Source organism: Eucalyptus grandis, chromosome 2, assembly GCF_016545825.1.
Source record: "Eucalyptus grandis isolate ANBG69807.140 chromosome 2, ASM1654582v1, whole genome shotgun sequence".
Taxonomy (NCBI): domain Eukaryota; kingdom Viridiplantae; phylum Streptophyta; class Magnoliopsida; order Myrtales; family Myrtaceae; genus Eucalyptus; species Eucalyptus grandis.
In genome coordinates, this window is record NC_052613.1 from 11,597,656 (window position 1) to 11,622,376 (window position 24,721).

General features: G+C 37.7%; 1 protein-coding gene across 1 annotated transcript; it reads right to left on the bottom strand.

Moving 5' to 3' along the window:
- Nucleotides 1-6,111: 6,111 nt before the first annotated feature.
- LOC104422947 (WUSCHEL-related homeobox 1) lies at nucleotides 6,112-10,050 on the bottom strand. The gene is made up of 4 exons (XM_010035408.3): nucleotides 9,440-10,050; nucleotides 8,928-9,236; nucleotides 8,502-8,581; nucleotides 6,112-7,344 (listed from the first exon to the last, which is right to left on the bottom strand). The coding sequence occupies exons 1-4, from the start codon at nucleotides 9,627-9,629 to the stop codon at nucleotides 6,811-6,813; spliced, it is 1,113 nt and encodes a 370-aa protein (XP_010033710.2). The 5' UTR covers nucleotides 9,630-10,050; the 3' UTR covers nucleotides 6,112-6,810.
- Nucleotides 10,051-24,721: the final 14,671 nt, after the last annotated feature.

The window sequence follows — 24,721 nt, forward strand, 5'->3', positions numbered from 1 at the left end:
TTTATTATTTAAATATATTAATACTCCCATTCATGTTTAGTCTAGTTTTTGCCTAGTATTAGGCATTGAAATTTAATTGAGGAGATAAATGGAGATTAAACCTTCAGTTTTGATACAATGTGAGAATCCGATGGGACTACAACAAACTATTTTAAAAACTTAAGTTATTATATGAAAGCGTAGTTTATTATTTAAATATTTTCACACTCCCCCTCACATTTAATCTAAAACGTGGAAATTTAATTGGGAAGATAAATGATGCACGGAAAAATTTTAAATCGAGATCTCTAACTCTGATACAATGTGAGATTTTGTAGAATTAATACTATATATTTTAAAAATTTAAGTTATTAGATGAACGCATGATACATTATTTAAATATTCTAACGGGGTCAAATATAAGTCGGGTCGAGTACGAGTATTATGAGTTAATTTGAATCGGATTATTCCCGATTCAATCCAAAACCGATCCGATCCCTGTTTGACCTGACTATACAAAACACACCGCGGCGGATCTGCGATCCCATCGCTTAAAGGGAATTGTTAACGCGATTAGCCCATTTACCGGTGCAGAAGAGGGAGACAATACAATTATTAAAATTTTGTTGGCAGCGAATCTGACATGGGGAAGAGAGATTCCTCTATTGGAATTGTTGTCGTCTAATGGCCAGGTACAGGGATCGAGTACATTAAACGCGACGTCGTTTGTTTCCCAAGAGAAAAATCTTGCAACTCAAACAAGAAAAAGGACGAAAACATAAGTAACTCGTAGATCGACGTCGAGGTTAAGAAACTGAAGCTCCTGTCGGTTAGCGTTAGAAGAACCAAAAAAAAAAAAAAAAACCCGTGATGGTCGGTTGAAGCGTCCCTTAAAAAAAGAGGGGGATTTTCAGATTGCGATTTAAGAGAAGATATCTTACGTGATGAATTACTTTCTCCACCTTTTGCTTGAATTTTTAAGAATTACATTAAAAAAAATATCGGATCACATTCTCGATTACATCATGTTATCACCGTAACATTTTATGTTTCTCCATGTTGCAAAAAGTTCTCCGACATGTTTGGTTTAAACCTTTTTTTAGTATAAAGTTAATTTTTAATTATTTTTCATTGGTTGGGGAGGAGTTTTTTACGGTGCCAAATTGCCTTTGAGATCATACGCACAGATTTATGTGAATGCATTCTATAGAGGACAATTACATGATATGCATTTTACAGGTTCCTCATTTAGAAAGTAGAAAAAAAAAAATACAAAAAAAAAATAATTTAATTTATCAAGATAAGGATGCATTTTGATGAGAATATTATATCACATGCATTGTGCAAGGATCCTCATTAAAGAGAAAAATTCTGCCCCTAAAAATAATTTATAAAGTGAAAAATAGTTTAGTTTATTCAATGGGCCCAGATTGGATGGTGGGGAAAATCAAGTCCAAAAGCATGGACCGAGCTAAAACACACAAGTGATTGGGCCAATTTTTGTTCCAAGAAAGATGGCCACCACTGACAAGAGAAAAATCTGATTTCGATCCATGTGGTTAGTGGAGTATTTCACGGGTCCAGAAGTTTGCCATTCGAGGTAGGCTTCGTCGACGCCGTCTTAGGAAAACCGCTCGATCGGTCTGCGTAGCTCGATTCGACTTGGCAAGCATTGTGGGATTTCGTTGTTTACCCAATAAGCGGAAATTTTTTTGGATTACGAGGGGAAAGATAGGCCCAAAAGCACCCAAATTGAGAAGGCCCATCAAGTCCAAAACCCTAATGAGGCCCGGATAGAGCCCAACTTCTAGAACCCCTTTCCCGGGGCCCAGCCCAATTGATTACTTGCTTTGGCCTTGTACTGTGAAGTCTTCCCTAAGGTGGTCCTAGATTGCAATAATTGACCTACGTTGAGCGAACGCTTGTGGAAATGGTCAAGTCCTAAGACAACGTTTATAGCCACATTTTAATTTATCGCTTGGAAGAGTTGAATAAAAATGCAATAACAAGTAGACTTGCCAAATGGATAGAATGAGTCAGGTCAACAAATGATCCAACCCAAGTGAACTCTTTTTTTTTTTTTGGTCGAAAAGTTAACTCATTTAACCCGATCAATTTCCATATAATATAAATCTAGCAAACCATATCTAACTCAACCCATGCCCAATGCATATGGTTAAGCCGCTTCCATATTTAACTCAGTCTAGGAAAACTTATACTCAAACTAATGTAAGAGCATAGAGTGAGCGAGCGAGCGCAAGATCAAGTAAAAGCGATAAAGATTCATAAAGGCGAGTAATGTGTAGGTAAATTATGAACAATACTTGCATCAATATTATTTTAGATTTTACCATTCTAAACCCATTATCTAAATATAACTAAGTAATATAACAACTCAACCCATAAATATGGATTAAAAAATGGGTGTATGGTCCATTTTGACAAGTCTTAACAAGTCACAAGAAGATGGGGATTGCTCATCTTATTTGAGATGGGTAAGATTTAGTGAAGTAGCAAAGCCAGCATGTCGTACTCAACAATTGATTTGAACATGTTTGATTCGAAATGAATGCAAGAATGAGAGCTCGGTTTTCTTTTACCCCTAAAATGACATGATCGAGAAGCATTAGCCATTAGTGAAGCGTATTTTCAATTCAAAACGTGCTAGATATATTAAAATTATGTGTAAACTTAATCAAATTGATGTATTAAATAACGCGGCAGGTTTTTATTGCACTTTTGAATATGACCCACCTCGTCTGAATTCTCGTACTGCTACGTCACCGAATAGACTAATTCCGCACATCATTTATGGTACAACTAGCATTATTACTTCACTTTTACATTTTCAACGATGTCTGCTTTGGAATGCAGCTGGATTGTCCCCCACAAGAAAAGGAGACGCTTTGTGTTCACGACTTCGCACAACACACCGACGTGCAGAGAGGGCTTGGGCCCGGCGCAATGCATGGCCTCGGCTCTTCAAAGGGCGATGGAAATTGCACTCTTCTCGTTAATGTCTCGTCTGCAATTTCTGGACACATGTAACATATGGTTTGGTTTCTGAGCGACCTCAACGTTGGTTTCCGTACACAGCGCGCTAAGCTACATTGCTCTTCTATTCAGTTTTGAGTATTTTGTTCTTGTGTCTTAAAGGAGTACTAGGCACGCATAGAATATCGACGCTCGACTTCCTAGGGGGCGTGGTCAGATGGAGTGTCGGGTGATCTGTGACTCAAAGATGTAGACGTCACTCGTTCAAATCCCATAAGCACGCATAATATTCTGGGTCGAGTTTGTCTACTTTGACTAAATGGCTGGACTTGACTGTTCATTGGTCTTGTAGGTGTTTCATGAGTTTTTGAGAGTATGATAGAGCATCAGGAGATTTCTAACTCATGATTTAGGTATCACTCATTCAAATCCCATATATTGCATGCATTTTGTCTCGGGTTAGGGTCACCTGCACCGGCTAAATGCTTAGACTTAATCATTTATTGGGCTTGCAGGGTGTTTCATGATCGTTTAGGGGCATGGGTGATTGGAGCGTTGGGAAGATTTCTAACTAAAAATTTAAACATCACTTATTCGGATTCCACATATTGCATGTAGTAAGGTCTAGGTCAAGATAACCTGCACCAACCAAATGCTTAGACTTAACCATTTACTGGACTTGCAAGGTATTTCATGAGCCTTGAGGCAGTCAACTTTACATGCCCACCCCTAAATTATAAGAAAAAACAAAGCATTGACTTTCCTAGCATTAGGCATTAGTTGCGAAGATCAGTTTCTCAATCCAACCAAGAGTAGAATATACATATAAAAGAGGATGTAAAAAAAAAATTGCATGAAATTTCTTTATTGCTACATATACCTACTAAAAATAAAGGAAAAGGCAACAAAAAAGCTTGAACTATGCCCAAAATGGCATATTTACCTTTAAAAAAATTGTGTCCTAAAAAGCTCCAAATCTATACTTATGTGACATATTTATTCAATTTTTTTTTGGTGACACAAGAAATGTCAAAATTATACTTGTGTGATATATTTACCTCAAGTTATTTTTTCATGACACCAAAAACTTTAAACTTGTATTTACATGATACATTTACTCTAAATTTTGAGGAAACCATGATCATGCATTTTTCCTTAACCAAAATCATCACTAATCATATCTATTATTTTTCAGTAAACATACTAGGAATTTACTTGCCTAAAATGATGGAAAGATACTTGCATCTAAAAACATACCTTGGATGATTCCTTTCCAAACCAAATCATTCCACCAGCAGATTTACGTTTTTTTCCACCTTGAACTCTCTATCATTCACATAGAATTTCTGGTCACGCCCAAAAATAAAAAATAAAAGAGAGGAGCAGGGGTTTATGATGCCAATAAAGACAGCGACAGGGGAAAATTATGAATAAGATCGAGACAAAAGTATTCACCCAAGACATTAACTGCACTGTCAGACAAGGATTGAGAGACAGAATCTATGATGACCTCATGATATAGATAGGGAAGAAAGAAAGAGGAAATCAACACATTTCCAACATTTTCTTTCTTTGTTTAATTTTAAAAAAATTTTATGGAGGGGAATATTTAATTTATAATTACCAAATTATTACAAGAGCGACCCGGGGGGGAGAGAGAGAGAGAGAGAGAGAGAGAGAGAGAGAAGGGAGGTCACATGATGTCTTGTGGGCATTTCATGTAAGAGGAAACTTCTGGTCCATCGATTGGGGCCTGTCTCCATATGTGGAGCAGTCTTAGGTATGGTCACTTTCTTTGGCAGTCTGAGGTCTACCTCAGTCAATTCTGTTCGCAAACCCTAAATTTTACCTTACCCAATTTATTGCTAAAGATGAAAATATCTACTAACCTAGTCATACGTGTATCTGCATCATATAAAGTGATTTTATATTTCCACAAGTAGTCTAGTCTAGGGTTATAAAAATGTTTGGCATTCATGTTCATGTAAACCATCCGGTTCCACTAGTAATGCCGTCACAATCGAGGTATATTATGTATTTTTAGTTGCTAAGCTAACTAGTATTATTTTCCAGCTTTTAACTGGGCTTCATCAAATTTTCGATTCCACCTAAGTTGATCTAATTCTTTTCTAAAATTTGTCTGCTTGGACGCATGTTGAGTTACAGGACTTGAGAGTTTTGCTTAACCTGATCCTATTTAGAATTTGGGTACACATGTTACCATGGTTTTAAAATTTACTAAGGATGAAAGAGGACATTTCATGTTGTTAGCTATCATTTACACCTTCTCTAGTAATGACTATGTCTTTTCACTATGGTACATTAACAAAAAACAGATCCTTTTGTCATCCCATTTCACGCCGTGCAATAATATGGTCTTCAAAGAAGCTTAAGTCCTCGATGCACCAGCTTAAGGGCAAAATCTAATCATTAGAAGAAATCTAAAGATATCTTTGCTCATTAGTTTACATGATCTTTTTGAAGAAGAAGCTTTATGGCATGACTCGGGTCCTTATTATTTTGTCTGAAGAAGCAAGCGAAATCCCAACTCGCTTGCTCATGCTCAAGATGAGAAATATTAGATGAGGAAAAGCTAGGTGCACCGACAGCAAAACCTGGCTCTCTCATCGTAAACACAACAGTATGGAAGAGGGGGTCAAAGGTTACAATGATCAGCATTTCCTCAAGACATCACTCCACAACGTTTGATTCAACAATCAACATGGATATCTTAATTTCAACATATCCTATACCCATATACAAAATTAACAAGTTTAGCTCCTTCTTGTTGATAATGTCCAAGCAACAATATAAACTTTTATTTGGAGGGAGACGATATATCTAAAGAGTATATGAATGATATATGTGATGCTTTCACGTCCTTTCTCACGTGTAAGTCGAATTAGAAATGACATGTGAAATTTTGAAGGGGACAAATATGTAACGAGCATATAAATATTGAAGATAATGAATGTGAAATATTTTAACATCCTATTTCATGCGTAAATGAGATTATGAATGACACATGAAATTTGAAAAAATTAACATAGAACCCAATTCTTGTATCATATCATAATGTCTAATCCAGTCGGCACATGAACACTTTTCAAATTTCAGATTTTTTTCTATCCTCGATGGTTGGTTGAATTCTGAGTGAATAAGACATAATCAGCGAAATGTATAGTAGTGGAGCTTCGTCTCCATGGTCCTTTTCACCGAGGAAGAAATTGTCCGCTTTCTTGTTTTCCGTTTCCATCTGCACAGGCCCTCGTTTCAGCAATAATTGATGAACAACATGCCACTCTTCTTCTCGAAATGCAATGGAGAACAAACCTCTACCCCCACGAAGCAGACCAGCCTTTTTCCTAAGTCACTTCAATATCAAACGGACCTCTCACATCCGGATTCCCCATTCAGACGCTCCCTTTCCACATCAATCTCTCTGAATAGAATTCCCACAAATACTCTTTCTCTCTCTCTTTCGGACAACGTATGACCCTGTCAAAGTTAACACACATCTCAGTCAAATTCTCATTGAATATAGTTCATTTTTCATTGAAAGAACCAACGTGGGTCGATTTCACTTTAGGGCAATATTTACCCTCCCTCTCACACCGCAATCCCACCCAATATTCCATCGCTTCTCCCATGAAATGTAAAACATCAAAGGGTCAACATCATCTTTGCTCTCCCCACTTTCCAAACCGGAGATCGTCATATCATACCATACATAATAACAATGATAATTATAATGGAATCAAACCCTAGCACAAAACGCCATGAGATCATCATGATCTGGGCACAGGTTTTTAGAAACACAAGTCCATGCAACATGCCCTAATTCTTCAAAGGTAGGAACTCAAAGAACTGGTGCTGATGATGGGACGGAGGGCTGGCGCTCTTCCCATCGAAGTCGTCGCCGCTGCGGAGCGGGAACAATTGAAGGGTTTGGGAGTCCTCTTCGCACTCTCGGCCGCCACCGCCGCCGCCGCTTGCCAGATCGTGGTCGTCTCGGAACGGCGAGGACATGAAGAAGCTCCTGAGTTCATGAGCCTTGAGGATCTTGTTAGGGTCCATCGATGATGCCCTAGCAGCGGCGGAGAGGAGAGATGGGGTGGCAGGCGGTGCGACTGTGGACGGGGCTGTGGTATTTATGAGGTGGGTGGGATGAGGACAAGAGGGCAGCTGCATCATCTGCCACGTGGCATTCCTCTCCAGAAAGTTGCTGGCGCTGTGCCTTCTCGTCCACTGAAATTCTCCATCGTCGAATTTGATCCACTGATCAGACGACGACGATCTCGTTCTACGCTCTGCCAAAGTTGCTGCCGATCCCGCTTTTGGTGCCTTCTGAGTCGTAGCCCCTGCGGGTTCCTGCAAAGAAGAAAAAAAGGAAAAAAAATAATTCATGAAGAAAAACTTCCTTAGCTTTCAAGATTTAATTGGGCCAAAACACATGGACAATTCTTGGAAACTACGTGCATGCCAACAACCGATTTGAAATGACAGAAATTAGGAGACCACTCATGATTTGCCCCCACCTAGGAATCTAAGTTGAGTGTACCATTCGAGTCCAAGAAAGGACCCTTGACATTGGACGTGAGAGGCCAGAAGATTGTACTAACTAGCTATGCCTAGGGTTTGTACTGTCTTTTCCAGCTCTTTTTTACCAAGTATTTTGCTCCGTTGGTATGCCAAAATGATTTTTAAGCTTTCATTGTATCTTTAAACAATGACGCTAAGTACGCTGAGATTGACTTATAAAACCGAGGTGTCTCCAGCTATCTCGTATCATATTATCCATAATATCGCGCACTTCTTTAGAGAAAATGAACGCTATCATCAGGGAAGGAAAAGGAGGGACAACCACTGCACCATGGGTTTGACTTATGCTGAAGTTTCGATAGAATATGTTCTGCTTTTCTCTTCTGGGTAAAGGAAAGATATGAAGTATATTTCATTTTCCCAGACTTGCATTGTATCAAGATCTGCACAGAGAGAGAGAGAGAGAGAGAGAGGAAAATGTATACATGTCTGTGTATATCATTAGGCGTGCTTGTATCAGAAAGAGAGAGAGAGAGAGAGAGAGAGAGAGAGAGGGAGGGGGGCCAAGAATGAGATGAACGGAATCGGTGAATGAATATAGCACAGACCCCCAGAAAGCCCAGCTAAGTTTCATAACAGCTGCCCCGACAGAAAGGAAGGATTGCAGCTTTTGGACGACTCTTTTCATTTCCCAACAAACACAAGAAAAGCCTCTCTTTTTCGCCTTCTCTTCTCTGCATTATCCCTTAAAACAAACGTTCTTTTTCTCATCTCCTTTCTATCATGAGTCTCTCAGCTTGAATTATCTCCTAATCATATGAACATAAGTAACCCTTAATCGCTTTTCATGGGGCCCCTTTTGAGATACCGAGATTTCGAAAAAGGATGTTCCAAATTCAAGAGAGAATGGTCTTTTTGAGCAGTATGAAAGAAGTTTATGACTACAAACAAAGAAAGTACTTAAAAAGAAGAGAGAAATTAAGGACCTCTGCTAGTGTACTGCAGTTTATAGGGGGTGCCCAGTTGTTCTTGGTCTCTTCAACTTCAAGCCCTGTCCTACTCGCGCCTGTAGACAAAAAGAAAAACAGAAAGAACACAACTTTACATCACAACCCAACAAACAGAATATATCACAAAAAGCAACATATCAGAAGACTCTAATAGGACTAAAACAACCCCATAATTCTCTCTTCTAGTCCTGTCTCCCACATTCCATGTGACCCTCACCCAGAAAAAAAAAAAAAAAAACCCAGGTTTCTCATGATAGATCAATGATAACAACAGGAATGAAGGGAACTCCAATGCTATGAAAAATAGACAAGAACATGAACATGAACATGAACATGAACTGTATGTGCAATGACCCTTTTGCCTTTATAACTCAAGAGCCAAATGCGGGAGCGCAGTGTCACCTGTTTCTTTCCTTTCTGATTCTTCAGCATCACGGTTCGGCTCCTCAGGGCCTGCCTCCATCTGGCGGCGGCGCTTCTGCCGTTCCCTGGCCTTGTGGTTTTGGAACCAGTAGAAGACGTTCTTCCCCTCGATCTTGCCGTACCGGCGGAGCTGCGCGGTGATCTGCTGGATTTGGTCGGCGTTGGGGGTCCGGGTCCCGCGTCGGTATAGCTCCTCGAGGGTCCGTAGCTGCTCCGGTGTGGGGTTCCACCTCGAGCTCACCACTACCTGTGGCGAATTGAACTCTCTTTTTTGCTCAGCCATAGTCGCTGCAAAAAAAAAAATGCCAGTGGTTCTAGTTGAGGAAAATGAATTTATTCATCGAAAAAGAGGGGAAAGAAAAAGCAAATTGATAAGCTGGAACTAATCATGAACATCACTTGTGGAGTCAAAAGCATGAATAGAAGATTACATACTTCTTATTCTATGAAAAGCTAAAGAAGACGAAAGAGGAGAAGAGATCAATGTATACCGAGATGGTGATTCAGTGCCAAAATGTCGGCACCGTGGATACGGCTCAAGCAAGGCGGCGCAGCGTTGGTGCCGCCGTTATTAGGGGAAGGATTGGTGACCGGCCTCGGCATGAGGGGCCGGAGCTTTCGGCCGTTGAAGGAGTCGGCCATGTACAGATCTCCATCATCATGACAACCCATCATATACATGTTTCTTGACAGCAACAGTTCAATGCCGAAACGCTAGGGTTTCTCGGAAACTAGAAGCTTTTTCGTTGCACACGAGAGACAGAGCGAGAGAGAGGGAGAGAGAGAGAGAGAGAGGAGGGAGGGAGGGAGGGAGGGAGAAAGGAAAAGGATGGTTCTTGTGGTTTTGAGGAGTGAAGTGAAGTGTTATGGGCTCGAGTGAAGAAGGGGAATGGAAGGGTATGGAGGGTCCAAAGCTTTATGGGGGGTGGGCGGGGAGTTCAAGAAACAGAAATGGTAGAGCCCTCACTTTGAAAAGGTAGATATGGTTCAAATATGGAATGTGTTGCTGTGCCTACGAAGGGAGACGATGAGGGTTTCTGCAACCATTATAATATATAAGAAAAAATGGGTGGTTAGTTGGGGTTGAACAGTTGAGGGGAGAGAGAGAGAGGGAGGGGGAATTTGAGTTTCTCAGATTTTCAGGGAAGGGGATTGATCACTAGAAAGAGATAGAAGACTGGACCAAGAGAGGGGGAGAGAGAGAGAGAGAGAGAATGATGTGTGTAGGTGTAGGTGTAGCTAGTAGGTCTAATATAGCAAAAACAAAAGTTGGAAAATTTAATATGGAAATATAGTGCATGTACCTTTCCTGCATTAGAAAATATACAAACACCCTTTTACCCGATCACTTTTAGAGGATTATAATTATTGGCCCTTTCGAATTAACGATAAGTTTATGTAAAATTTTTTATAACATCATAATATGCTATGATCAATTGATCATTTACCCTATATATGTATTCGGAGTAGAAGTTTGCTTACACCTCTCATCGAAACAAAAGGCTTTTGATTATATTAGACCTTCATGAATTATCTGGATTTGCGGAAGTCAATATTACACGGAATTAGAACAACCTTAAAGAGTAGTGCATATAATATTTAGAGTGTTCTTAATATGCATAAATCGGACTCATGTGCTATCAGATTAAGAGGATAGTTGAGCGAGACACGCATGCATAGGGAAGCACCTAAGATTTCATTTCACATCGTGGTGTTTTCTTGCTCGGTTTTAATTCGTTCTTGAGTAGAAGTTAGTGCAAGCAAAACATTTGCTCGAACTCAAGAACGAGAGAGCACGTAGCATACGGACATATGTGAGGTTGACTAGGCCATAGAGCTGTCGTTCGAGGCAGAGGGAGAGAGAGAGAGAGAGAGGGGAAGGCGTGGAATTCTGGGGGGATTATCGGGGGGAGCGAACCAAAAACGACGTGACGATGATTGAGAGAGAGAGAGAGAGAGAGAGAGAGAGAGCGAGTGAATAATGAAGAGGGAAATATACGGCATAAGCCCAGCATAAGCCTCTCATCACACACTCTCTCTCTCATATTAATGGGTCTTCTCATGTCTCGTGCCTTTCACCATTATTCTCAATCCGAACTGCCCCTCTTCCCCCCTCTGCTCCTTGCCTTTTCCTTTGTCTATTCTCTCTCTCTCTCTCTCTCTAGCCGAACAAGGAACAAAAAATGAAATTTTTAGCAGAATTTCAAAATACGTTTCTTCTCGCCAAAATCCAGAAAATAGAACAAGAAATTCACATCTCTCTTTCTGACCAGATCGTACGGTTCATTGGCCCTTTTCCAACATCTTCTTTTGTCCGACTATTTCAATTTCAATTCACCACACGCTTTTGTGTTCCATATGTTTCCTACACTAGGAGACAACCTTCACATTTCGTACTCGCTTCATGGGTGAAATTGCACTAACCCCCTTGCAGTTTGGCGTATTTGCTCTTCTTCTCCCCGTGAAGAAGAGAAGAGTCCTTGTTTGTTTGCTACATCCCCCTTGCAATTGAATGTGAAGTATATATACGCCGGTCACAGCCCTTTGAATAATTTATCTTATTATTATGGCAATCGAGATGAACAATATTGTTAGAATAAGAGAGACGATTAGTGGTTTGGTATGTCAGTTGAGTTTGAAGTTAGGGTGCTTATTTCCTTAAAACCCTAAACTTTAGGTTCAATCTCTATCTATCCTAAACTTTTTTTGTTTATTTCATAAAAAAAATCCCCAACTTTCACCATAATCCCATATCTAATGACGCATCAAGAAATTGCTACTAATTTTGTCAATATTATCAAATATCAAGAGGTTGCTAGTGTTTTTTACAAGGTGAGGGTGCTGATGAAAGTGCAAGTTCAAAAATGAATTTCTAACTAGTTCTAATGTTAATAATTTGGAGTAAATTAGTGGCGATTTTTAGACGTGTGGGTAGATAGGAAACCAAAGTGAAACTTGAGGATTTTTTATGAGAAAAAAATTTCAAGGCAAAATTAGGACGTAACCTAAAATTTAGAGTTTTTTTTTTTTTAAGCAGGCTAAAGTTAGGATTTCTCCTAGTTATTTGGAGTCTTGATCCAAAACTTGTTGAACTCGATCGCCCTGCTTCGGCTATAGGGTCCTCGGGTCAAAGGTTCAGCGGTGTTTTTCCTCGAGTGCACAGTATGTCCTTTCTACGAAATTGCATCATCTCATTCGCATTTCTTGGCCAAGAGACACGGTTAATGTCTAGGGTTTTTGTTGTGACCAAGAAATTAAGATGTCCTTTGACATTTCAACAGCTAGGCCAAATATGCTCTCCATCCTAATAACTCTTTCATCTTCCCCTCCTATGTACAGTCTTAGGCTTCTCTTCTTCTCAATTCCTGATCAGAAGAAAAGCTTCCTCAAACTGACTTTTTGATTGACAAGTTATAAACATAGATATCGCTCACATGCAAACTCAATTGAAAATAAATACCAATAGTGTTTGAATATATATAATCCATCAATAAGAAGAACGATTCAAAGGAAAATACGAATCTATGACTATTTCTCATGACATGATTGTCCAATACTAACATATCGTTAAAGAGAATGTACATTTTTCTTTCTTTGTGCCCTCCTCATTAATTATTCATTGTCTGTTAGATATTCCAAGCCACAAATTATCATCCCTCTTTGCATCACATAGTGTTAGGGAAATCCCCTTTGAAGATGACAAAATAAATCAAAGACTACTAACGTGTTTAATGGTTAAGTAATAGACTATGCAGATGATAGAATGTGTAAATGATATTGTCAAAGTTTATACTTGAAAGAATCAGAAGACAGACTCTATGCTGAAGCTGAACTTATTACGACTGTATCCAAATCTTAAGGCTAAATATGTTCAAAAGTAGAATATGTTCAGACTTACGTTCAGATTGTAAAGTTTATTTCAGACAGAAACACTCAGACTCTACTTTAGACAAAACACACTCAGACTTTATATCCAAAACAAGACACAAGTCCAAAACGTGACAAGGTCCAAAACGAGACATAAGTTCAAAACGTAACAGATTTAGAACGAAACATGTTCAAAACAAGACAACTTGATAAAACGTAACATAAGCCCCAAACATATAATGGATACTGATCTGGTTTGAATTTTACATCAAGATAGATTTGATTAACCCAATCTAATTGATTGACAATTGGATCTTGAAAATAAGAACTTTCTAAACGGAGAAACTTTACTTATGGAAATCAAGATTATGTTTGTATGAGCAAGTAGAATCAATTTGGAATTCTATTTTTGTCACTCAATGGCTACTAAATCTTCTAAATACAGATTTGTCCAATTGGTACATTGGAAGAAGATCCTCTAGATGCTGTCTAACGACTAGTTTGGAAATTGAGGAGTATTTAAGGAGATCAATGATCAATGAGCAAGTAAAAGACGGAGTATAAAATTTATAATTTCAAAGTCTGAGCGACATTTGATCATACACTTGTCTTTGATGAGTTTCAACGTTTGTGATCGTGAAAGAAATACCAAAAGAGTGACTAGTGAGATAGTGTGATCTACCACTGAATATTTGCACTCAAAGTTGTAATATCTCGTTAATCGCATAGTGGAATCCAGCCAGAAGGCTGTTAGCGTGGAAGAGTGGACGTAAGCTTGATCTAAGTCGAACCACTATAAATTTCATGTGCAATATTCTATTTCCTTAACTCTTCATATTTAAGTTGTTACATACTCACAAGTTATTTCAGAGGTCCGTTCCATCGTATAACAGAATCTGAACATCTACTAGAAATCTAGTGGCTCGCTTATTAAACTGTAATCCTTATTCAAACTTTGCTCAAAATTTATTTTATTTCGTATTTATTTGTCAATGTTTATTTTAAACACATATTCACCCATTTCTAGGTGTTCATACTAGTATTTTCACATAGTGATAATAGGAACGAAATAACCTCCTCTCTTTTACGAGCTATCACTATTCCATGCAGAGATTGTGTCCTCACCTTGAATCTTTTCTTCCCTCATTCAATGCCCCCTCTTGCATATTCATTTTTCCAACTCACCAAGGCCTTGTCCCATGTCCATCTCATTTGTCGAATGTCCCATCTCTCTCTCTCTCTCTCTCTCTCTAGCCAAGAAAGGGAAAAGGGCCAGAAAGAAATTTCATATCATCATTGTTATATAATTGGAAGTTTTCGTTGAGAGAGAGAGAGAGAGAGAGAGAGAGAGGGGTGATGGGGCCAAAAGATTTGATGTCTTCTTCAGTGGCTGACTGCAACCCACACTTGCACATTCAATAATTTCTATGCCGTGGATACGTCAAGAAATGCGTGAAATGATGTAAAGATTGAATTATGAAACTCCCCTTCAAGGTATCCGGAACAACAAAGTCATGATGGTTATGATGATGGTGCTGGTGATATATTTGGCCACGTGTACGGTGAAGTGCAGTGGCTCGACTGAGATGTGATATCATGCATGATGGTAGGGGTGTCAGAGAATTGTTTTGGTGTTTGTAATAAAGAGTTCAATAAAAAAGAAAACGTGAGGGCAAACCCCTGGATTTGAATGTTTAGTAGCCCTGTTGTCTCTTGTACGATGAATTAGTAATTCTTGACTTTTCACATTCTCTTTTACTTGAGGACTCGAATGTTTTATCGTCGGGGCAAATGTAATCACCCTATCCATTATATATGAACGAAATTTTTCATATAAAATATTCACAAGATGAAATTTGAGGATTGATCATTTACTTATAAATCACTCCATAAGTTTTCTTTTTTCTAATGTCAAATCTAGCGCATTCAAACTAATTTCTACATAAGTGCCATCCCGGTCCAAGTCTGAAGGATATTATTGTAAAATGACATTTTGATGGCTTTCCCTTAATGCAATTAAGTTTGTTCATATTTGTAAAGGAATTTAGTAAAAGTGAGCATCATGAAAATACGTGAAGTATTTAATCAAGAAACACAATAGTTTCATTGCATTAACAGTTTTGTAGGGAATTTAACATCTTAAAGTTTAAAAAATTCTTAATAGAATATGTTTAGTCAGGGTCTTGGAAATAACCTACAATATCTCTAACTGCTAAATGTTCACAGAGTATGGAGCAAATTATGAATATACCCTATTAAGTTTTGATGAGGATTTTCTAATAAGTGCCTCCACAACAAATGTTTAACTAACTATTCAAGGAAAACTTACAACTATTTCATTTACTGTTTTGTCATATTATATGTAGTAAAAATTTTAGAAATAGAAATGATATTCATCAAGTATGTCTTAACAAGTATTCGTGAAGCATAACGACATCGTTACAACCAATTAGTAACGATATCAATAGGACCACACACTCTATTTTGCATAGAATCGACAAATGGAGCATCAGTTTCAAATTGTTGAGATACATTAACTATCAAACACTACCCAAATCCTTTAAATATCAAAGGCTAGTATCAAACATGTTGGAATTCATATCAGATAATTTATAGGTCAATGTTGCAGGAAAAAAAAAGAGAACGAAAAATAAAATTTGAGAATTGATAAATGAGAAAAGTAAACATTGAGTATGAGAATTATACAAATGGTGGACTCTGAGAATTTTAATATTTTCATGTCACATATGCAACGATTATGTTTTTTCATCTACGCAATGAGAAAAAATTTAGTTTCCCTTTTCGAGAAAGAAAGTTTACTAGTCCGTTATTAACTTTATTCACACACAAGTATATTGTACGTGAACATCATATTATAATCGTTATATTTTGGCATTCATGATTTAAACTCGTATGAAAGGAATTACATTAATGAAAGTGTAATTCTTTAAAATGTGGTAAAAGATTGACATAAACAAAACAAAAGAAATGTCGCCTTAAAATGTAATATAAGATTTAGATCAAATGTCTACTGTTTCATATTTGTGATTATCTGGAGGTCATTACCAATTTTAGGCTTTTTCCCTTTTTACTTAGGGCAAGTTTTTGTTATTTAAGGAAAATCTCACTTGGTGCGATTTGCATGAATTCTTGACTTTTCATGGAAACCGGACAAATCTTGGGACAATGTATGATGCGCGATTACTGCACTGTCACTCTTTCGAGAGTAGCGGTGCAGTCAGTTTCACATTTTTCTTTTAAAAAAGAATACTTCGAAAAAACTTGTTAAGGAGACTATCACATCAAATATTAGATGAAAACCATGTCACAAAATTTTATGTCGCCATGTTATGGTGGAAGAAAATGTGCAAGGAACTTTTTCAACAGGTCGTAATATTCTAATTTCATACAAGAAATTTCATTTTAATTAATTATAGAAAGGGAGATTTGTCTCCACTTACCATGTCAACTATTATTGGCATTAATTAGTATTACTTGGGGAGCTGTAGCTTGCTGATCCACGCAACTGTTTCTTATAGGCCCTTCTTCTTTGTTCATTGTATTAATGTCCGTACAGAGCTAATCTCTAGATTGATTTAGTGGTTTCCTTCTTTAGCTGTAGTATAGCTGGTTACATATCAATTAATGCAGATAATGAAGCCAACTACAAATTAATCAATGCACTCTGCATTAACAACTTGTAAAATGGACCTATCCATGGGTAGTTGCACTGGTTGAGAGTCCCTCCCTCATCGTAGAGGTCGAGAGTTCGAAATCCATAATTATTAGCGATTTAAGTGGGGAACTCTAGCGGTGGGTTGCTAGGCTAGTTTCCTCCGAGGTATAGGGGCCCGGCCTTAGGAGCCGTTCGGGCACGGGGGTTCCGTGGCGGAGTCCTTGATTACCAAAAAAAAAAATTGTAAAAGGGCTAAAAGAGCAAACCCTGGAAATATCAAAAGGTGCCCTTCACTAGCCCTCATTTTACTTATTTTAGTGATTTTTTTTTTTTATATTCTGATATAGGTGAGAAAAATATTCTACAAATCAAATAATTCCTTATCAGGAGTGTTGAAATTCTGAAGCTTATTAACTAATGTCTAGGAGCACCTTTTGAGATGTACAAGGTGGAATACTAGGATGTTGACTGTGTGGATATAGTGCAATTTGACAAGCGCCTTCTCTTCAGCCAAGGCCTAATCAGGCGGTGGACACACCCACCAAAATTAATTATTAGGGTTCTTTGCCCTTGCCCAATTGGTGGTCAACCCCTAACATGCTACCAATGATCATTCCCATCGAGAAGGGAAAGCTGAAGAGGACAATTAAGAGCTATCGGCGGTGATGTTTTGAGAAGCCGAGGAACCGGTTACTTTAATTGAAACATGCCTATGTCCTAGGGTTGGATTAGAGTTGTCTCATGAAGGTACAAAAGGGCCCTCACATCTGGATTTGGTCCCAGCTTATTATATGATTTTATATGAACCGGATGCCTATGAGCAATTTTCATCGTGCGGACTTTTTTTTATGCGATCACCAATCAATACTTTCGAAACTGGATTAGTCCAGAAAAAGCATGATTGAAAAGTACCTTGGAGGCGCTCCTTAACATGACTCTTTTGTCTTATGTAATGTCATCCTTGTATGCGCAAACACAATTTGATTTCTAACTTAACACAGTGTTCAGTTTGATCGGTAAATCACTTTGTTTGAGCATGAATATCTTGTGTTTCATGGAATCGACGTAGAGCCTAATGGCCGAAACACCGAAATGAGAAATCGCATGTAGCTCCTCAAGTTGTGACAGATGGGGATCCCGAGAGACCTGAACCTGGGCACATATGATCTTTTGGCGACTCCGAAACGGTAAGATGGTCCTCCTCACAAGTGTGTTCGTCAATAGTAAGTTTCTTGGAACTCAAAGTGGAGGATCAGGCAAATAGGGAAGTTGCTGTGTCGGTCATCTGGGAGAGGTTTGAGTTTGAAACCATTGCAGATTCGTTTGGGAACGCCGATCCAAGAGAGGGACCAGCGTACTTCTAAATCGAGTACGAGAATTTTATCTCTCTTCTCAAGGTAAGTTCACGTGTTCCTCACCCTCCAACATTACTCTCTATCCTATCAGTTCCTAAAACTAGTTTGAAAAAATATTAGCTACACATCAGGACAATTAAATATTGCAAACTGATGCCTTGTAGAATTTTCTTATATTAATTTTCGCCTCGCAAAAAAAAAAAAAAAAAAAAAAAATCCTAAACCGTTGCCCTTATCCAAATCTACCATCCTTCAGCATTTCGTCCAATATTCCATGAAAATGTATATGTATTAACACATGTGGAAGATGACTATAAGACAAATCCAACATGGAGAATGACAGATCACACATGGACTTTTCATGTCAAATTTGTCATTCTCCAAATTGCAGTTGTCCACCACATTTGTGCCACGTATGCATTTTTATGGGATATTGAGCCGAATGCTAATGTATGGTCGATTTGGTCGAGGTATCAATTTGAGATTTTTAATAAGACAAAAATTGATTGGAAGAAAACAAAATGTCACAAGGTACCATTTTGAGATGTTCTTTTGCGAGAAGAACATTAATTTAGGATAAATTTACCATGGAGGTGACGGTTTAGGATGTTTAATAGTATTAACTCTCTTTTCTTTTTAATCATGTTACGATAGCGTGTTGAGAACACCACGAAGAGATTCATCTTATCGATACAAGCACACCTAGACAAGTCATTGATTAGTTTCTAGTAATTAACTTGAGCCAAAAAGGTGACCATATCAGCAATTCAACACGAAACCATCTTCTCCCCTCCAAACCATTGAGGAGCCCGCACCCAGATTTTGACTTTCTTGAACGTTGGCTTCATGTGGTGTTTTGGGAGGGACTCTTGCCAAGCTGCCTATTGGTGGATGAGAGATTATTGGAGATGATTGGTTGTATTGGCATGCAAGTTTGTCAAAGGAGATTTCTGAGAGACTGCGAGGGGAAAAAGTATTGTGGATCTGATCCTCGTTGATCGAATGAAATGATGGGTTCATCTTGATATCATCCCCATGTTTGGACACCCAAAGATGGGGGAAACTTATACTATTCCCAAGTCGCCAGATTTACTTTGAATTTGATGCAATTAGCATTATTGGAGACCCGTCACCAATCTCAAGTAATCAAGCTCAATCCAACTCTTCGAAAAATATACGTAAATCATGACAATAAAGAATCAAAAGGACAATCATGATAACAAACTATAATGTAATATGTATTATACTGTAGCAAATACATTATGCTATAAAATGGCATAGACTCTCACTTGTATCGGCAAAACTTACAATTGTGTTTAATTGATCACACTTTTTGTATCTCTCTACCCTTTCACGGTCATTTGTAATCTTCCAATTTATTGTAACCTGTCAACTATTTACGCTTCAATTACATTGTTTGTATTTATATTTCAATCACGTTGTTTATATTTCAATTGCTGCTTTCTTATAAGACATTTCTCCTCAGATACAGAATATCTGAGGAGATATTCCAGGGACATCTACCTTATATTTATATATTTATATATATATATATATATATATATTAATATATATTTTTGTTGCTATATATTCTTATATATGTGAATGCGAATCCATCTCTCTTTTTTCTCTATAATTAATTTTATCTATAATTAACATCTTTTGGAATCTTTTTTCTTTTTTTGGGTAAAATGTAAGTATCATTTAGCAGATGAAATACGCTTAGGGGCATCCCAGCCTTACAAGTAGTACTGATACTAAAGATGGAGATAGAAAATCTCCGCACGGTAGCCAAAACAACATTAGCTTTGCAAGGTTTAAAATTTTAGTAGAGTGAAGTTCTATCTCTAATGATTTTACGCACCTTAGCCGAAGTAACGTGGATATCATTTAACTTGCTTTGAAAATGTAAAAGATTGTGCTCCATCCAAATACAATAAATGGTTGCTAAGAATGATATCTTGAGGACCCTTGCAGCCAAGTCTTTGTCTCTAATAGCCCTGATCATCCATTGAAATTCATCATTCCATCCTCTTAAAGGATGCCAAATCCCATGTTCTGCTAGGATACTATGCCATGTACTTCCAATGCAATTGCACCGAAAGAACAAATATGTTTTTTCTTCAATATCGATCATATAGAAATTGTTGTAGATATTGACTGAATGTGTCCATCGTGATACAATTTCTACCAAGAAGCTAGCCGATGAAATCTGGTCCAAATTAGGTTACGTCACTCCACAATCGGCCCTACTTGTCAAAGTCTGTCATAAATCTATTTACAACAATATTTAAAACCATATATGACCAAAAGAGCAGGTCTCAACTTAAGAAGACCTCACTAACTCCAGGCCATACTACCATTAATGTTAAGCTACATAACTGGACTGCCGCTGCATTTGGTGCTGTGAACCCCGAAAGAAAATGGATAATTAATGAGGTTCCAAAGCATGTAGCCAAGTAATATTTTGTTCCATAATTTCAGATTGAACAAACCTAGTCCCCCCTCCCTTTTGGATGAGCAAATTACTTACCAAGCGACTTTCTATATATCCAGCTCAATCCAACCAGAACATTCCTCCACCATGTTTTTTTTTTTTTGGGCCCACTTTGTACTCACTTTATTTATGCAGCAAGGGAAAATGAAAACCATGATTATTGATTAGTCAAAATTGCAAACTGCTATTAGGTTAACTTTGTCATGGTTTTCTTAATCAGAATGGTAAGGCCAATCCCACTTTGTTGTGCGATATATATTGGATGGAACATATGGTCCATGAAGGAGCAGAGCAGCCGGTGACAATTCAATTTCTTGGTGATGTCATATTGATAAATTACTGGGCAACGGATTTGTGGGTTTTTGCTGTGACCAATAAATGTGTACATTGCTAGGGTCATAGTCACACGTGAGCTTGCATCACTTCTCTACATTAGTCTTCTTGAATTGAAGGCGACGCCTTAGTACGATTAACATTTGTGTGATGTCACTTCTTCACCTTAGTACGATTAGCATTGATTCATGTACCATATGTCCCGAACCAGCTCAATATAAACAATGTTTGATAGGGCGTATGAGCCTCAACAAGATGATGGACATAAACCCCGCGATCACTCGTATTATGTAGTGGGTTCTACCAAGGAAAGCACGGCGAGTGCAATGGAACACGCAACGACGTCATCGCGAGCCACCACAGTAAAGTGAAACGAATTGACTTGTCATAAGCTGCAAAAGAAGAAGAAGAAGAAAATAAACTGACAACATGTTCACGGAGCGAGCTATTTATATCTTGGCGAATAGCTAAATGCTATTTTTCGTGTACCTATCCGGGAAAATTAAATTGCACGGCTGCTGAAATTATTTTCGGGACCAAAGGGGAGTTAATTTTTGATGCTCCCTTCTGTCTTTTGTGTCTTTTCGTTTAGGTTTTGTCGTGCCACAGGGTAAGCAGGAGCATCAATGACATGAATGGAATCAACAGCTCCCCGATCTGGCGTCATGCATGCCCCCGAAATGGGTCCGGCTTCAGATCCAGGTATTGAAATCAGACAGCACGACTCGAGCTAGGCTAAGGTCCACATTACGTGCAAGGAAGATCACATGCCGACGTCTTCGTCGTCATGCGAAGGCGGACCTTGAGTTGGTGCTGTCCACTGGGTGTTCTTGGTCGGACGAGGAGCACGAGAAGTGGAACGTGAGTTGTCTGTGTGGACTCAAAGCCTCGGTTGGAGCAGAAGTTCTTGTTTGGGATTTGATGATTAGGGGAAGACAAAATACAAGAATACAGTGGGAGAGATTACAGTGTTTTTGAAGGGGATAATTGTCCAGAAATTCCTAGAGCTGTTACACGACAGTTAATTTGACCATAAATCTTTCAATTTATTAATAAACCTTTTTAAAATTTACTAATGTAGTCCTAACCATATTCTTTGAATGTTTAGCTTTGAGCTGAATGGGCACATTTAAAAGGTTTAAGGCTAAATTGGTAAATCCAACTCAAGCCTCGATTAGAGAAGAAGTTCTTGTTTGGGGTTTGATGGTTGGTCCAGAGGTTCAAGAAGCAAAGCAAAATCCATCACTGCATTGGGAAAGATCGTGGTGTTCTTAAAGGAGATGATTATCCGAAAATTCCTAAATCTATTGTATAGTAGTCAATTCAATCATAAACTTTTAATTTGTCAATTTAGTCTTAAATCTGTCAATTAATTTTTAAACCTTTTGAGGATTTGCTAATGTAATCCTAAACCTATTCTTTGGAAATTTAGCCTAAAAGGACTATATTGGCAAATTATCAAAAACTTTAGGACTAAATTGACAAATCATCAAAATGTTTGGGCTAAATTCCTATAACCGAAAAGTTTAGGATTAAATTGATAAAATTCTTTGAAGGTAAAGACTTAGGACTCAATTAACGCAATTAAAAAGTTTATAACTAAATTAACCACTATACAATAGGTTTAGAACTTTTTGAACAATTTTCCCGTTTTTGAAGTATCCTTCTACATTCTTTTATAAGTCCACCATGGAGGGGGGAGAGAGAGATGTGGGCTTGGACTTGTTAGCGGGCCGGCGTGAGTGCTCGTTGTTGAGTACTTGCTAAATCCAAAACATGTTCCAAAACGGTTCAATCTTGAAATGCTCGAAGTCAAAGTCATAAGTAACCCAATTGATCATCCATGTGTGCTAGATATGATTTCATTCATCTTAACATCAGCATACAGGTACACATTCTCTGGCGGAAGAGAATTTCACAACAAATTCCACAAAGCTCTAGTTTTTTCGACATGTGCTGTTGGCCTAATCCAAATAATTTTGCATGCATTTGGTGGGATTTAAATATGTAACTCTTGATTCCTAAATTGAAATTTCCCTAAAGCCTTGATTCTAAATTTGGCTTCCAAGTTTATTTATCCTTGAAATGTTCGCCCGTACATTTGTATAGGGATTTTTTGTGTTAAATATTGCATGCAAGTAATATATTTAAGGCTAACATAAAAAAAAAAAAAAATGCTTAGCAAAATCACAAAAAGCAGATCTTTATCTAAACGTACAATTTTCATCAGAAAATAAAAGTATATATCTTTAATTAGCTTCCAATATCTGGCAAATTGGATGACGGAAGTATTCGCTGTGCATTAGCCTTTTAGAAAGCCACGAGTGGTCTTGAAACCGTCTACACATTAGTTGGCCCATTACTAGTAGGCTCTACATATCATGTTCACGGGTTAATTTACAGGGAAAACACTACTAAAAATCTCAAATTATGTTTGCTATGACAATAATATCCTGAATTTTTTTTTCTTTGTAATATTAAAAATTCCAAATTATGCTCACTAGGACACACTTATTTTAATTATTTCTAGTGATAGAAAGAACCCCAAATTTATAAATATGTGATATATTTATCCTCTGTCAAGGTTTTGTTAAATGATTTTTCAGTCAAAATGTTATATTTATTTTACTTAAATCACGTAGGCACTATGTTGACATTGTTTGCTTTCCAAAACCCATGCTAATTGACAGATTCTTGATAGGTAAATGTGTCACATAAGTACAAGTATTGGATTTTTGGAATCACAGAAAAACATTTAAGGTAAATATGTCACAATTGGCATAATTTAGAGTTTTTCATGACTTTTACCCTAATTCATATGATAATATATCTACAAAATGTTGTATTTTTGTTGAGCATGCTAGAAAGAGGAGAATGGCATCAGTGGTTCTCGTGACTCCTGCTTGAAGTTCCAAATCGTCCTCGTCTATACATGTACTTTCGATTAAGGACAATCGTTGTACCTTTTCTAGGAAAAATATGTAAGCTATTTCATAAGAAGGCGACATAGATACAAAATGCTCATTTGGACAAACAATATACTCGATTCTTTTTTGTTGACTCCTTCGATTTTAGATATGATAATTATGTCGCAAGAATTGTAGACGGACCATTTTCATGTAGTGATTTCTTCTTTTTTTAACTTCTTAGGTCAAAAGATGAACTATTTCAATAATTCTCTCAAACTAAAATTAGAACCAAACGAGACAACAAAGCTAATGTCCTTTTGTCCACATTGATAAATTTTTTTTTTTGTGTTGAAAAGTCATGAGGACGATCGGTGAATCTTTTTAAAGATACGAGACGGGCCTAAATCGATTGAAAGTAGATGGATGATTTTGCATTTCAAGTGACTAGTTGACATCTACTAGTGCCTGTTTTAATTCTTTGAAAAGATGTATGATAAATTCTTGCCACGTTTTAATTTCCAATGCATAATACACAAAAGTGTCAAATCTTGATAACTCGTTGAACAATTATTGCTTCTCGGAAAAGTGAGAAAGTCACCCCCATCCCCTAGAATAAAATAATAATAAAAAAAAAAACATGACCACAAGGTCAGTAATCGCAGAAGAATAATGTCTAATTTTTTCTCTACTTACTTTCTCTCTCTCTCTCTCTCTCTCCCTTCCTTCTCTCGCTTTTAGCTGCATGGAAGTCTGGAGCTTTCCTGCATCTCCGCCTTGTGAGGTGAAATGTGAATTATCCTTTTGCTAGTATGTATTGGACCGAGGCCCAATGCTGTTTTCTTTCCTTTTGTTTTGTTCTTTTTGGAAGGCTTCTTGTTTTCTGTAGTTCTTGGTCCTCTTCAAAGGCATAAGCATGTATTCATGTACCTACATGCAATCCTCTTGAAGTGGGCGTATTGTCATTTACATGAGCATTTGAAATGAAAAGGGTTTACTTTGATTCCAGGTTTAACCATAGAAAACGCATGAAATCCACCCAAGATACCATGTGTAAGTCCATCATACAGTTTTGATCAATCCATGGGTGCCTGATAAGTAACATTCGACAACATCCAATGATTTGAGGGCATCATTGG